Genomic DNA, 14,491 nt, shown 5'->3' with positions numbered 1-14,491 from the left:
GTTACTTCTTTTGTTTTACAGCTTCAGATTGCAGATATTTAGTGTAGAAATGAAGCAATATTTTACTGGTTCGACAAACAATTGGGCACCTACAAAGATAGAGAAAATAGACCCCACAAAGAAAGTAGAAAAATATGGTAATGAGTAAAGTCTTTCTCTGACATCCCATTGTGGTGTGAACAAACATGTTGAACACACGAGTTACTATTAATTGAAAGTCTTCGCCTAAAGCTTTTTTCTAAGCCTTTCGTTCTCATAATGTCACATTACCCAACCAAATTACCTACCAATGCTTACTTTTCTAAATGCTCATCGTCACATTTACCTGCCTCAATTAATGAAAGCAGTAACTATAGTAGTAATTATTTTACACAGCTAAAAATATAACAAGCTAGAATATCACTATTACTTTCACCTAAGTTGCAGGAAGGCAAATTGAATATGATAATGGAGCAGTAAACAAATTAAATATAGGGTAGGGTGATCATTTTTGGTGGGAAGTTTTGGTCTTTCTCTTCTCAATAAAGAAGAATCCGACAAGGGAGATAATGGAGAAAGCGGAGAAGCAGGCGGCGCAGATGTCAATAGTAACATGGCGGCCAGTGATTGCCAAAATATGGAACAAGTTGATTTTCTTGTGGGAATCAGTGGTTTGGCCATAGGCAACCTCTTCACCAACAGAGTCATAAACATATGCCCTTATGAAATAGGTAGCAGTGGGAACATCCTTGTCTATAATCCAAGTGAAATTGTTGTTTAAGGAATTGTATGGCATTGTGACAATGTTATATTTGCAAGACTTGTCTTTTTTGAGATTGTCGTCGGATTTCCTCCATCCTCTGTCCACTTGGCTGATTGGGGCATAACATAATTTCACCTTCACTCTCTTGTAATTTGAGTCTGTTCTACCTGGGTTGCTCTTGTTCAATGACCATGTAACTGTCACTTGTCCTTCCCCAGATTGCAGCACTGTATCAATACTAGCATCCATTAATTAAAGGAATATACTCAAAAAAATATGCTAATAACTTGCATGGTTTCCTAACATTTTCATATTTTAGGTGAAATGGTAAATACTCTTTCATCTTTAACTACAAGTCTCATGTTCGAGACTATGTGTGAAGTTGCCTTTGTTAAGGGGTGCTTTACCTCCGATGTGGACTTTCCTGTGCAAATACAAATTTAGAGCCTGTTTGATCAAGCTTTTTGGAGGTCAAAAATATTTTTTTTTTTGAAAAATTTAAGGTGTTTAATCAAGATGAAAAAGTACTTTTGAACAATAGCAGAAACAGTTTTTGTGCTTTTGGGAAGAAGATACAAATTCTAACTTCTTCTAAAAAGTAGAAGCAGAAAATTAATTTGTTCAAGACAACAATAACCTTACAATAAATTTATATTTTTCAAATTATCCCTTATTAATTTAATATTTTTCTTTTTCTTTTTATTTTTACTATACCTTTCTTCTTTTTTTATTTTAATCATATTTTTATTCTCTTTTTCCTATTCCTAATATAGTAGATTTTAAATTTTTATTGTATGATATATTTTGACATATTTAAATTATCATGTAAAGAATAAGTAATACCAAACAAATGCTATTTCTTAGGAATAACTATATTTTATATTAATTGAAAATTTTAATTTATATTTTTACGTTACGTTTTATCTTTTAATTGAATTTTGTCATAATAAATACTTTGCAAAAAATACTACTCAAATGAATTGGTCAAACACAAACTACTATTTTGCAAAAGTATTTTTCCAAAAAATATTTTTAAACAAAAATACTTTTCAAAATAAGTCAATTTGCAGCTTGCCCATACATGCTTAGTTGGCCCCCAATGCAACTGGGGAAAAAAACTCAAGAAACGTTTTCAGATTTTGCGGAAACGGGTAGCCACTAGGAGATCGCAAACTTAAATTCATTAATCATTTTATATTTTAAGGAAAGGAGGGCGTACAAGTTATCATTAAATTCATTAATAATGGGTCGATAGCCAACTCATAATTTGTTTTTTACAAGTGAAAGTCAACTTGGCAAAAAAATTGAATGAATATATAATTAGAATACTTTTTTCTTTTAAGGTTTTTTTAAACAGATCTATTACCCAAAAGACAGGAGAAAAATATATATTGAGATTATTCAAAGCAAGCAAGAAAAAAGAAGAAGCATACCTTGTCCTTGTGTGGGCGAAGAATTGAGTACGAGAGTTTGATGAAGGGAGGAGAAAAGAGCACCATAAGCAGTGAGTGCAAAGCAAGAAAGAACAACCGCTGAGACAACAAAAAAGGCAGAAAGAGTTGACATGATATTGCTTTTTGCACTTCCAAAGTATGAGGAGGAGAGATTGAGTGGAGGTGAAATTAAATTAAAAGATACTAGTACTATATGTGAAGTTGTGAACCCACTAATTTATGTCTATCACACAAGTGAAGATGGGGGGCCGACAAGTTAGACTTTGCTTAATATGGAGGTGACAAAACAAACGTTATTTGATATATATCAAACCAATAAAATTCTAAAAGAGAGCAAAGACTAGTCAACTACACCACCCAACTAGGGCCTCACCAAAGTACGTAATTGCAGTGGTAAACCATTTTGTATTTTTATTCTTTTTTGTGGTGTTCGTTAGACAGGACATTAGCACTACATGTGAGCAAGAGAAGAAGTTCGTGGTCTAATCTTTAATGGATTAGTAATGTGTTTCGATTTCTAAATACGAAGATAATTTGTTAAATCCCACACCTTGGCCGCCGAACTACTATACTAGCTAGGTAGATATTTCTTGAGAATTTAAAGGGCTAGAATATCTCACTGTGATGATGATTGTGGGAAGATTCAAGGAATCTTCAACTTTAATTTAGTCAACCAGGTATTTCGAGACCATATTTAATTATTATGTCTCCTAGATGTGTCTTGCAATAAGACAAAAGATGAAGTTGAAATTAAAGAAATGGTCTATTAAATTAAATAACAAACTTGAACTGGAAGGTGTTATGATCAACAAGTTGGCCTCATGTCTCTAAATAATGCAAGGCAAAAGATGACTTTGAGATTAAGGAAAGGGCATTACTAATTATTAGCAAACTTGGATTGCTATGTGTTATGAACACTTCGCCTCGTGTCTCCAAATGAAATTCTCCATCTCTAAATTCTTGATCCATCGAATTCCTAATTCCAGTTTAGGAGGATCAACTCGAAAGAAGATCAAACTAAGTTGGAACTTTGATTAAAATGATATACTAGTATGATTTATTTGGCTATATATTACTTTTAGCAGACAGGGAGAACTCATTAACCATACAAGTGGCTATAATTTTTTTTTTGATAAATATACCAGTAAGGGTGTACAAATGAAACCGATAAACTACACCAACCCGATAATCCGAGTCAAACGAAGAATAAAACTCGACTATGGTTTGGTGTTGGAAAAAAAACCCTATTATGTTTGGTTTGGTTTGGTTTTAACTAAAAAAAGTCAAACCGAAACCAACCCAACCCAACATTATATATATAGAAGTTTTAAATATATTTAATACATAAAAATATTTATTGTCATGTAGTTTATAAATATTTCTTAAATTTTTTCATAGTTTTATATTTTAACGTATTATTTCAAGCTTGAACTTATAATTTTTGGATGCTCCAATAAGTTTTATAGTCCATAAATGTTAGTAACTCAAATAAATCCTAAACCAAAATTAAATCAATATTAATGCTAATAAAAGACATTCAATTCAATTGTACTATCAATGAAAATAATGTTGGATATCTATTTTTTAGTTTTTCCATGGTTTAGATAAAATGTATAACTTATTTTTCTTTTAGTGGTTAGTCATAGTACTTATTAGTCGTAATTTTAAATTATGTTTGTTTTCATTATGACTTATTAATAATATTTATTTTATGCAATTTTATTATCTTTATTGTTGAATATTTTAGTACAATGTCATGATTCATCTCATATTTTATGTTATTTTATTGAAAAACACATCATATAGTTCTGTCTTACTAGGATTAATTGTATTGATAATTAAGTGAATTCGAGAGACTCACTTGGACATTAAAAGTGAATTATCTAGAGTTAGATTCCGAACAATTATCTTGCACCTATTCTATCAACCCATATTTTCTCCCATTGATAACTTCCTTGCTTACCTTTATCGAGATTATCATTAGTCAATAGTTTAGGTTCTTATTTAGTTTCAATTCTTAATTATATAAATCTCCATTGTCGATCCTCCTGGATAGCAATCGAGCTATGAACTACAAGAATACTATTTAAATTCAATCCCTATGGAGACGATAATTATACTATACTATCTTTGACTAGCGAGCACAATTTAAGTGTGTTGGCGCTCGTCAAGTTTTGGCGCCGTTGCCCGGTATTGACAATTAATAGTGTTGAAAATAGTTTGTAGTGCTAATTCAGGAATTTATTTTTATTTTTACTTTTATTTTTGTTCTTCACGGGTATCTCCTCCGTGTGCAGGCAACATATTAAGTCCGTGGTGTATGACATGATCTTCTTGTAGAGAAGTAATACCCTACAAACCGGAATTGGAAAAACACCTGCGGCAACTGAGGAAGGAGAAAGAGTTTACTGTAAGGTTCTTGGGGAAACCTTCAACCCAAGAACACATGGCTAATAACGATGACAATGAGGTAGAGGCAGCTGGAAGGATAGCTGCTGAGGCAGCCCATAGAGTTGCTGAGGAAACTATCGAAGACAATAGGGGTCGAAGATTCAATCTAAATCGACCCTTGATTGAAGACCAGTTCGAGAATGCACTACCAAGGCTTGGTAGAGCATTGGGTGACTATGCCAAACTAGTCTACAATCAAGGATTGTCAAGTGTTAGACCACCTCCAATTGCAGCCACTAATTTCGAGTTGAAGCAAGGTTTGCTTCAAACCATTGAAAGCAGCTGCGTTTTCAGAGGGAAGATGAACGAAGATCCAAACACGTATTTGGTGGACTTCGAGGAGATTATGAACACTTTTCAATATAATGGGGTATCACAAGATGCAATGTATTTAAGGGTATTCCCCTTTTTACTTAAAGATGATGCGAAGCAGTGGCTTCGAAGCTTGCCAAATAGATCAATTAGAACATGGGAGGAAATGACCAGAAAAATTCTTGATAAATATTTCTCCTCAGCCAAGATGAGTTTAGAAGAGAAATCCATAACTTCTACCAGAAAGAGAATGAAACTGTTTTTGAAGCATGGGAGAGGTTTAAGGAGATAGTTAGAAAGTGTCAACATAGCGGGATTGAACTTTGGATGCAACTCCAGGATTTTTGGGATGGATTGACACTGGCCTCGCGTAGAACTTTGAGCAATGTAGTTGGAGGGCCTTTTATGAAGAAGACTCCAAAGGAGATAGTTACATTTTTTGATGAATTATCCAAAGATGCTAATCAGCAGCCCTATGAGAGTATGGAAAGAAGAAAATCAACTGGTGTTCACCAAGTTGATGCTACTAAATCTGCACAAGTACAACTTGATGCTATGGCTAAAGAAATACGGAAGCTAACTGTAGCTTTGATGCAAAATGTACACCACACAACTTGTGATATATGTGTAAGAGGACACCCCACCCATGAGTGTCAAGCCTCATATGAGAAAGTGAATGCTGTAGGAAACTATAATGCAATGGGTCAGAGGCACCCCAGCTTTTCATGGAGTTCACCTGGGGGGTACTGTAAATGCATGGCAACAAAACAACCCCAGATTCCAAGAACAAGGAGCTACAAGTTTTCAAAATCAGCAGAGGCAGCAGTATCACTCTCCACAGTCAAATCAATCTAGCATGGAAGATCTTATGAAGACCTTCATTATCAAGACAGATGAGAGGCTTGATGCCCATGATGCAACTATCAAATAATTGAGTACATCTTTTCGAAGATTGGAAAAACAGGTTGGTCACTTAGCTACTCTAATGTCGGAGAGAACCCCAGGAATACTTCCCGCTGATACTGAGAGAAATAAAAAAGAAACAATGATGGTTGTAACTATGAGAAGTGGGAAAGTGTTGAAAGATCCCACCCTGATTTAAAATAAGGTGAACTTTAAAAAGGAAAGTGAGAAGCAGTTGAAAGGTGTTGTTGATAAAAAGAATAAAGCCCCGATGAAAATTGAGAAAAAGAAGGAAGAAAAATCAAGAAGGGCGGAACATGATGAGAGCAAGCATATGTCTGCGCTGCCTTTTCCCTAAAAGTTGAGTCGAGAAAAGCTGGACAAGCAGTTTGAGAGATTTCTAGATATGCTGAAACATGTTCATGTAAACCTACCATTCACAAAAGTGCTCTCACAAATGCTGGCTTATGCCAAGTTCTTGAAGGAGATTCTGACAAAGAAGAGGAAAATAGAAGAGACCTCAGTGGTCAAGCTCACAGAGCATTGCAGTGTAATATTGCAAAACAAACTCCCACAAAAGTGTGGAGATCGAGAGAGTTTTACCATACCTTGCTCTTTAGGCACTACTAATTTTGATAAGTCTCTATGTGATTCTGGTACCTCAATTAATTTAATGCCTCTATCTATTTACAAGAAACTGGAGCAGGAGATTTGAGAGATAAGGTCTGCACCAATATCTTTGCAGCTAGCAGACCAAACGACTCTAATACCCGAGGGAATAGTTAAAGATGTCTTAGTTCGGGTAGATAAGTTTGTATTTCCTGTGGATTTCAAAGTGGTTAATATGGAAGAGAACAAGGAGGTCCCCCTCATCCTAGGAAGACCATTCCTAGCAACTGGTAGAGCAATATTAGATATACATGAGAGAAAACTCATGCTTAGAGTGGGCGAGGAGACTGTGATTTTTGAGATGGATGTAAAACCGGGGGTAAAAAGGGAGAAGCTAGCTGCTAGTGTTGTGTGGAAAGTGAAAGGCGAGAAAGAGAAGACTGCGGCGAGTGAAAAAGATAAGTGTGGGGTGTATCCAAGGAAGGCCGAGAAGAAGTTATCTGCATGGATGTGTACATTAGTTAGGGCGCTTGGGATGGAGCCCAACTTCGATTCAAACCCCGACTAGATGTTCAAGGAAGTTGTCCTTACCTCTTTCTTTTTATTTGTATGTCACAGGGACATGACACAATTTAAAGTGTGGGGTAGAGATGTATATATGTATATAATGTATAAATATTTGTGTGATTTTGTAATTCATTTGATTGAAAATTTTAATATTTTTTGATTTTTCCCGACGATGGATGTCATTCGACGGGTATATATATATATATATATATATATATATATATATATATATATATATATATTATTTTTTCTTTTCTTTTTCTTTAGGTAGTATAATAATTTATCCTTAGTTTTTCTTTGTGCCGTAGTTCTTTTTCAAGGGTTTTGTTTGAACCGGGTATAGTTAGTTTTTTTAGGAGTAGGAGATCTTGTGCTGTGATTCTAAATGAAAGCAATATCTCTTGACTTTATTATGCCTAAAGAATAGTATGTGCTTTAGTTGTGACGTTTATGCTCAGTTTTTGACTCTTGTATAAGCACCTTAAATTGTATGATCTTAACTTTGCTTACCTACTTTTATTATAGTGTCTTGATGAGTCCGATCCTGAGTGAGTTATGTGCCATGTGTGTGTGAGGCTTTGTGTATTATGTGCAGTGCAATTGATGTCTAGAACTTGCCCCATATGTTTGCAAAGCGAAATAGTAGATTTGTTCAGTCTTGAAAGTGATATAGGCATTTCTTTGTTGAGTCAACTATATATTTTACCCACCAAATTGTTATGTATCGTAGTTAACCTCGTTGAGCCTGTAATCCTATTTCTTTGGTAACCACATTACAAGCCTTACCCTTTTGTTTGAATTGACCATCTATTTGAACCATTTACCTCTCGTGAGCACTTGAAATTGGTATGAATTTTGTAAAAGTTGAAGTGTGGGGTGATTGGTTTGGCTTTTGAGTGGAACTATTGTCACGCCCCAAACCTGGGGAGGCGTGGCTGGCAACCTGTGTCGTGTTGGCCCGAGCGAACCACTGTGTAACTCATTTGTTTTTCTTCTGTAACTATCATGGGCCAACATGGCCACAACTCATAATGTATATCTATAAGTGGGCAACACTGTATCACTAAACCATTTTTCTTAAAACATGAATACATATGAGCCGTCAAGGCCTCTGACATACTGTACAAAATGAACCTCTGTCTACAAAGCCTCTAAGATTATTTGATATCAAATGGGACAGGGTACTGGCCTACCCATAAGTATTTAGCAAAACTCTGCACGATGACTCATAGACTCGGCTGCACTCCGAATGAGGTGGAGTCTTACCGATCCTTTGCTGAATGCTAATCTCGTCTACCATGAGGGATCGACAATCTGATTATCTATACCTGCAGGCATGAATGCAACGTCCCCAACAAAAGGACGTCAGTACAAATAATGTACTGAGTATGTAAGGCAGAACCATAACGTAATAATAAGTCAACATTAATTAAAGACATATAAGAATCCACCTGAATCTCTGAAGTGCCACCGTATATGCATACTTATTATACTCATATATATATACACAATGCTTCTCTTTGAGACTATTATCCATATCGTATGATGCATGACTGCCCAACTGATCAGTGGTAACTGCCTGACCGACCGTAGTGCGGTGGTAAATGCATGACTGCCCGACCGACCGTAGCTCGGTGGTAAATGAAAATGCATGTCTGCCCAACCGGCGGTAAATAATAATACATAACTTCCCAACTGGTGGTAACTGCCCGACCGGCCGTAGCACGGTGGTAAATGAATATGCATGAAGATGCATGTATTACTATATTATAAACATTAATATCTTTTTCAAATACCTCAATAGAGATTTAGGAATATGCTTAGACATGCTTGAATATCACTTTAGAGGAATGAATAATATAGACATCCTTAACTACTAAGAGTAGAACAACTTATGGAATAGCATTATGTATACGTATCGTTACTTGGATCATGCCAAAAGAAGGAAGGATTAGCCTTAACATACCTGATCCGATTCTCTTAAAATTACTCCTCCTGTTGGTATTATGCGATAGTTTCATGTGAGTTTCTTGTTGAAGCTTCACCCGACACATAATAGTCACCATTCTACAGGACATGCCTTTGCTTTGTGTTAAATCTTGCTTTTTCATTCATCCTTCTTATAGGATTAAACTTGAGGTGCATGCATGTTTCTATCTTACTTCTTCATATTTAATTATCCTAAAATACTTCTTTACAATGATCTATAATCCCAACTTTCGATTGCTACTTTGGTCAAGTCATCTCAAAATAGAACTGTGCTGGCATAAAAGATGGCAATAAAAGGGAGATGGATTGAGAAAATATTCCAAATAGCCGGGATGTAACAATTATTGAAATAAGGCGAAAGGTGCACTATTGTGAAAAAGTATGAGCCACTTGAATCGAAAAAGAAAATGAAGAAAAAAAAATAGTTTATATTCATTAATAGTGGTAACTCTTGATGTATTTTTGCTTAAAGAAGTTGGGAGTTGACATATACGGATGTGAAGGTGGAGTTATGGTTTGACATAAGTGTAGGGTTTAAAGGTTAAGTATATATGTATTAAAAGTGCTTAGGTAAGTATAGTTACTCTTATATCTAAATGTATCCTACCCGTCCCGCAGCCTACATTACAACCAATTAAAGTCCAACTTGATCCTTGACTGAATGATCTCGATTAGTTGAGTAATACACTATGGGTAAGCCTATGGTTCATCTTTTGTGGATTATGAATGTTTTTCCGAGAGTGAGTGAATTCTTTCTATCTTGAGTTCCTAGTTGTTCTTGATGTCTATTGTGTGGAACTACTCTCGATTATTGTGTTAGGGCACTTGATTCATGAAGGAAAGGTAATGTCGTGGACCTCTATGTTAGAGTAAGTGAGTAAGTTGCGAATAATGCGTGGTACTTGTGAGTCAATTCTTGAGGTGAAAATGTTACACTATTGTGCTTAGTCTATTTTAAATATTCTAGGTGTAATGAGTTAGGGGAGTTGTTTAAAAAGGTCGTGTCTATATAAAGTGTGGTTTGATTGCTTGAGGACGAGCAATGGTTTAAGTGTGGAGTGTTGATGGTAGGCTATAATCTTGTATTTTAGTCGCTTATTGCACTCTATTTTACTGTACTTTAATTGAATTGGAGCTTTAATCGCTAGTGTTTTGCACTTATTGTGTGTTTTATGCCCTGTAGGAGTGATTCCGATCAATGTAGATGTTATGGAATGAATTCAAGCTATTTTGGAGCTTTTAAGTCTGAGTAAAAGCCCAAGGATTAAGTCGGGATTGAGTTTGGGGATCAACGGATGATAGTGGAACGAAACAAAGAATCGAATAGGCATATTGTGCAGTGTCCAATAAAATGTACATAACTTTTAGCTCGGAACTCCGTTTGGTCTCCCCAATATATCATTGGAAAACTATTTAAAAGGGATACAACTTTCATGTTTTACACTTTCTTAAATTCCAAACGTATAGAACCCAGGTGCGCGACCAAGTGCACAGTCGCGCATTGGGCGCGCACTTGGGGCAGAATGGTGTGCAAAGTACGCGACCAAGTGTGCGGTCACGCATGTCATGTCCGGGAAAAGCCCTATTTCTCTAAGAAAGGGTAGTTTTGTTTGGAATTTGCTTTGGGGGCAGATTAAATACCCTAACACACCATTTGTGACACACTTTTAACATACCTTAGACCTAGGGAGGCTTAGGAGAAGAATGAGAAGCAAGAGCACAAGGAATTCATCCATCCTTCCTCACTCAAATCCGGGTTTGGATTGTATTTATATTTTTTTCTATTTTTGTTTCATTTGTGAAGAACTCGTCCATGTCTATGGAGTAGAACCTTTTGGGTTTTGATGGATTTGGTGTATTGATGGTTGTTTGTGGATTATAACTCTATTTTTATATATTTGAATCATTTTTGGAAGATTTAATTGTTGCATCTATGTTCACTTGTTCTTGTAATCGATAGAGACATAACTTGTGATATATTTACACTATATTATTGGTTGAGTTCATAGATTCTTCTAAGTAATCGAAAGAGCCTAGTTGAATCCTTAATTAAACCTAGTTAGGAGGATAATCGAAAGAGGTTCTCCTAAAGATTCATCCATTACGAATTCTTGCATATCTTCACCGAGCTTAAATTGGTTCATATTGTGAGATTGAAACTTAATCGAGAGAGGAGTTTCTACTAAACATTTGTACTGATAATTAAGTGAATTCGAGACACTCACTTGAACATTAGAAGTGAATTATCTAGAGTTAGATTCCGAACAATTATCTTGCACTTATCCTATCAACCCATATTTTCTCCCATTGATAACTTCCTTGCTTACCTTTATTGAGATTGCCATTAGTCAATAGTTTAGGTTCTTATTTAGTTTCAATTCTTAATTGTATAAATCTCCATTGTTGATCCTCCTGGATAGAAATCGAGCTACGAACTATGAGAATACTATTTAAATCTAATCCTTGTGGAGACGATAGTTATACTATGCTATCTTTGACTAGCGAGCACAATTTAAGTCAGTGACCGAAGTGTTTAGATAAGATGGATGGGCTGTAGTGATTAGAGGCGAATAAGCGGCGTGTCCCATTGTAAATCGTAAGTTCTAGGGTCGCAAATTCCGCGAATCAAGGTAACGTCATGGTGGTTGACGTCATTATGGCACAATTTCCCGAGACACTGCTTCGTTTCGCATGCACCTCCTGATAGAGCCTACCTCTTACATAATGATGGTCAATTTCTTGGTTTTGATGCCTGCATCTCTATAAATAGAGGTGTGTGGGTAACGTTCTAATATTTACGAAACTTCTTGTACCCAGCAAACTCAACATCTTCCTCTTCCTCCATTGTTTGAAATTCCTTAGTGGTTTTAGGGATTTTTACTACTTTCTATATTTATGTGCTTAAAACATATTTTCTCACAAATATGGTTAACATAACTTCTGGTTCTGATATGGTGGCTGACCCTACCCCCTTGGTGATACGTATGCCTCTTCACGGCGATGGTGTTTCTGTTGCCCTTGAAGATGAGAGGTTTCCTACAGTGGAAGAAATAATTCCTTTCAGTGAAAAGATTAGATCTGATTTTTGAAGTTGCGTGAAGATGATCCTGAGGCCTCGAAGTCGATGATGAATGAGGTCGACCTCGCTGAGTTTAGGACAAAGTTCAAAATTCCGAATCACATCGATCTGATTTCGGCGGGGAGCGAATTGGTACAGATACATCGCCCAAGATATTGTGCGTTCTATGCGTATCCGTTCTATGTAGGCTATTCTTTTCCTCTTCTTCCATTGGCGAAGGAATTTTGCTGCTACTACGGTGTCTGCCCGACCCAACGCTCCCCTTATATCTACAAGCTTATCTGTATGTTGACGAAATATACGGAATTGGCTGGACGTGGGGTCTCACTTCGCCATCTGGTGCATCTCTTCGCCCCTAGTTTCTATAGGGGATGATGTTGCACCTTCGCCACCGAGGAAGTAAAAATTTTGTGGTGAAGATGGACAATAAGGAAAACCGTCAGTTCTGGCTCAACTATTTCTTTGTCAAGACCGAGGACGTGGTGGCCAACGCGAGCGGGTTCCCTGTGGCTTGGAATTATGCCCGTAAGTATCTTTTGCCGAGCATTTATTTTGATTATTTTAGTCGTAGTCTAACATTCCGTCCCCTCTTCGTGCAGCTGAGACTTCGCCTCCTCCCATGGTCGGGGACATTCATGACTGGATCAGCTAGGTCTTGCCTCACACAGTGGGGATTCGTGAATGGATGACCTTTTTCAAGAAATTCGGGCCTGCACCTTTCGTGACTGGTGAGTTCGTCTATATGTATTTACTTATGCTATATAATTATTACCTTTTGTTTATACCGTTTTGAACTTATGGTCACCTGCTCGTTGCAGTTTTGTACAGGAAGTGACAATCTTCTGATTTTTTTTTATTTTTCAGCCCGAGGACCTTTGAGAAGGAAGAAGACTCATGCTCCAGCGTTTTGTAAGAGGAAGGTTGTTTCTGTTCCTTCTGTTGTGGTGAGGTCTTCTCGGTCGTTGACCATTCCTGCAGCACGTCTTTCAACTTCCCCTTTGCATCATCTAGTATACGAGGACGATGAGGAGGAATCGTCATCGAATGGTGATAACTTGGTTCCCCGTAAGAGGCGATCTATGGATGTTGGCGAAGGGGCTGCCCGGGAGGCGAGTTCGGTGATGGGGGATTTTGTAGTGTGAGAAATGACACCATAGAACTTGGAGGTGACAACGAATTACTGCCCGTGATTCCGCCATCGTCGGGAGCCGAGGAGGGTACGTCTCTCCCGGAGACTATGATGGATTTTGAAGTGCCGTCGGTGAGAGGCTCTGATGACTTATGGCGAAATGAGACATCGGCCTCGTTACCGGCCGAGGATCCTTCTTCTCGGGTCGAGACAAGAGGAAAAAGCAACGCCAAAGAAGGTTACGAGACGGGCTCCGATATGGATACCGAGGAAGTGAGGATGATGAGGGAAGTACTTACCTGACTTGAGGTTAGATTGGAGGGGATCACGTAGACTATTATGATCCCCTTGGATCGGGATTTGCTGGTTGACACAGAGGGCGTGGTCCCTTCTCTTGGTCCCCTCTGTTCCGAAGTGGAAAATAAGACCCTTGAGAAGCTTAAGGATGCCACTTTATCGAGGAGCATAGCCGGCCTCGCTCTTAGGGTAAGCTTTCCATTTTCTCTCTGTTTTTTATGTCGAGTTTAAAGTTTGGTTCTGACTCCTCATTTTATGTCTTTCTTTCAGATCGTGATTTTGGAGATCGAGAGAGCCCGGCGAGAGGAGAGGTGTAAGGCCATTTTCCAGAATTTGGAGCGGAAATATCGCAAATACCGTGGTAAGAACCGCGAGATCTACAGGCGGTTCAGTGGGAGCGGCAATTTCCAGGCTCTCCGAGGTGAACTGAAGGAGAAAGATGACGAGTTGATGAGGGTCATCGGAAAATGCAGCGTTCTCGAAGGGGCGTTGAGGGACAAAGAAGAATAATTTGAGGTGAGCAAGGGGGTCGAGGCCCAATGCACCGATCTTCAGGCCCAGGTGGATTCGTTGCATGCCGAGCTCGAGGAGTGTTGGCTAAGAGCGGAGGCTCTGACTGGCGAGGTCGCTGAGAAGGGATCATGTTTAGAGAAGACAGAGTTGGCCCGATTGTTGACTGCGAGGAAAGCGGAGGCTTTAGAGATCGTGATCCGTATTCTTCGTCCTGAGCGGGAGAGTGCTCTGGAGACAGATAGTCTTAGAGAGTAGTGACTTGATGATCGTATATAGGAGTTGGAAAAGGAGGTTTTGAGCCTTAGCGATCGAGTCGCTGCTCTCGAGGTTGAGAAGGCGCAGTTATTGGCTCAGCCATCCTCTTCTCATGCTTCTGCTTTTCCTGATGTTCTGCGGGACTTGTACGAGGAATGGATTCACACCGAGGCCCAACTGGATATATTTAG

At 37.8% G+C, this 14,491-nt stretch overlaps 1 protein-coding gene and 1 non-coding gene across 2 annotated transcripts; both read right to left on the bottom strand.

Moving 5' to 3' along the window:
• Window positions 1-109: 109 nt before the first annotated feature.
• On the bottom strand, window positions 110-2,415 carry LOC104104496 (high-affinity nitrate transporter 3.1-like). The gene is made up of 2 exons (XM_009612601.4): window positions 2,176-2,415; window positions 110-969 (listed from the first exon to the last, which is right to left on the bottom strand). The coding sequence occupies exons 1-2, from the start codon at window positions 2,306-2,308 to the stop codon at window positions 485-487; spliced, it is 618 nt and encodes a 205-aa protein (XP_009610896.1). The 5' UTR covers window positions 2,309-2,415; the 3' UTR covers window positions 110-484.
• Window positions 2,416-5,169: 2,754 nt separating this feature from the next.
• Window positions 5,170-5,273, bottom strand: LOC117278792 (small nucleolar RNA R71). The gene has a single exon (XR_004509154.1). It is a non-coding gene; the product is annotated as a small nucleolar RNA R71 (small nucleolar RNA).
• Window positions 5,274-14,491: the final 9,218 nt, after the last annotated feature.

Source organism: Nicotiana tomentosiformis, chromosome 3 (assembly GCF_000390325.3).
Source record: "Nicotiana tomentosiformis chromosome 3, ASM39032v3, whole genome shotgun sequence".
NCBI lineage: Eukaryota > Viridiplantae > Streptophyta > Magnoliopsida > Solanales > Solanaceae > Nicotiana > Nicotiana tomentosiformis.
This window is presented reverse-complemented; position numbering and strand designations above follow the sequence as displayed.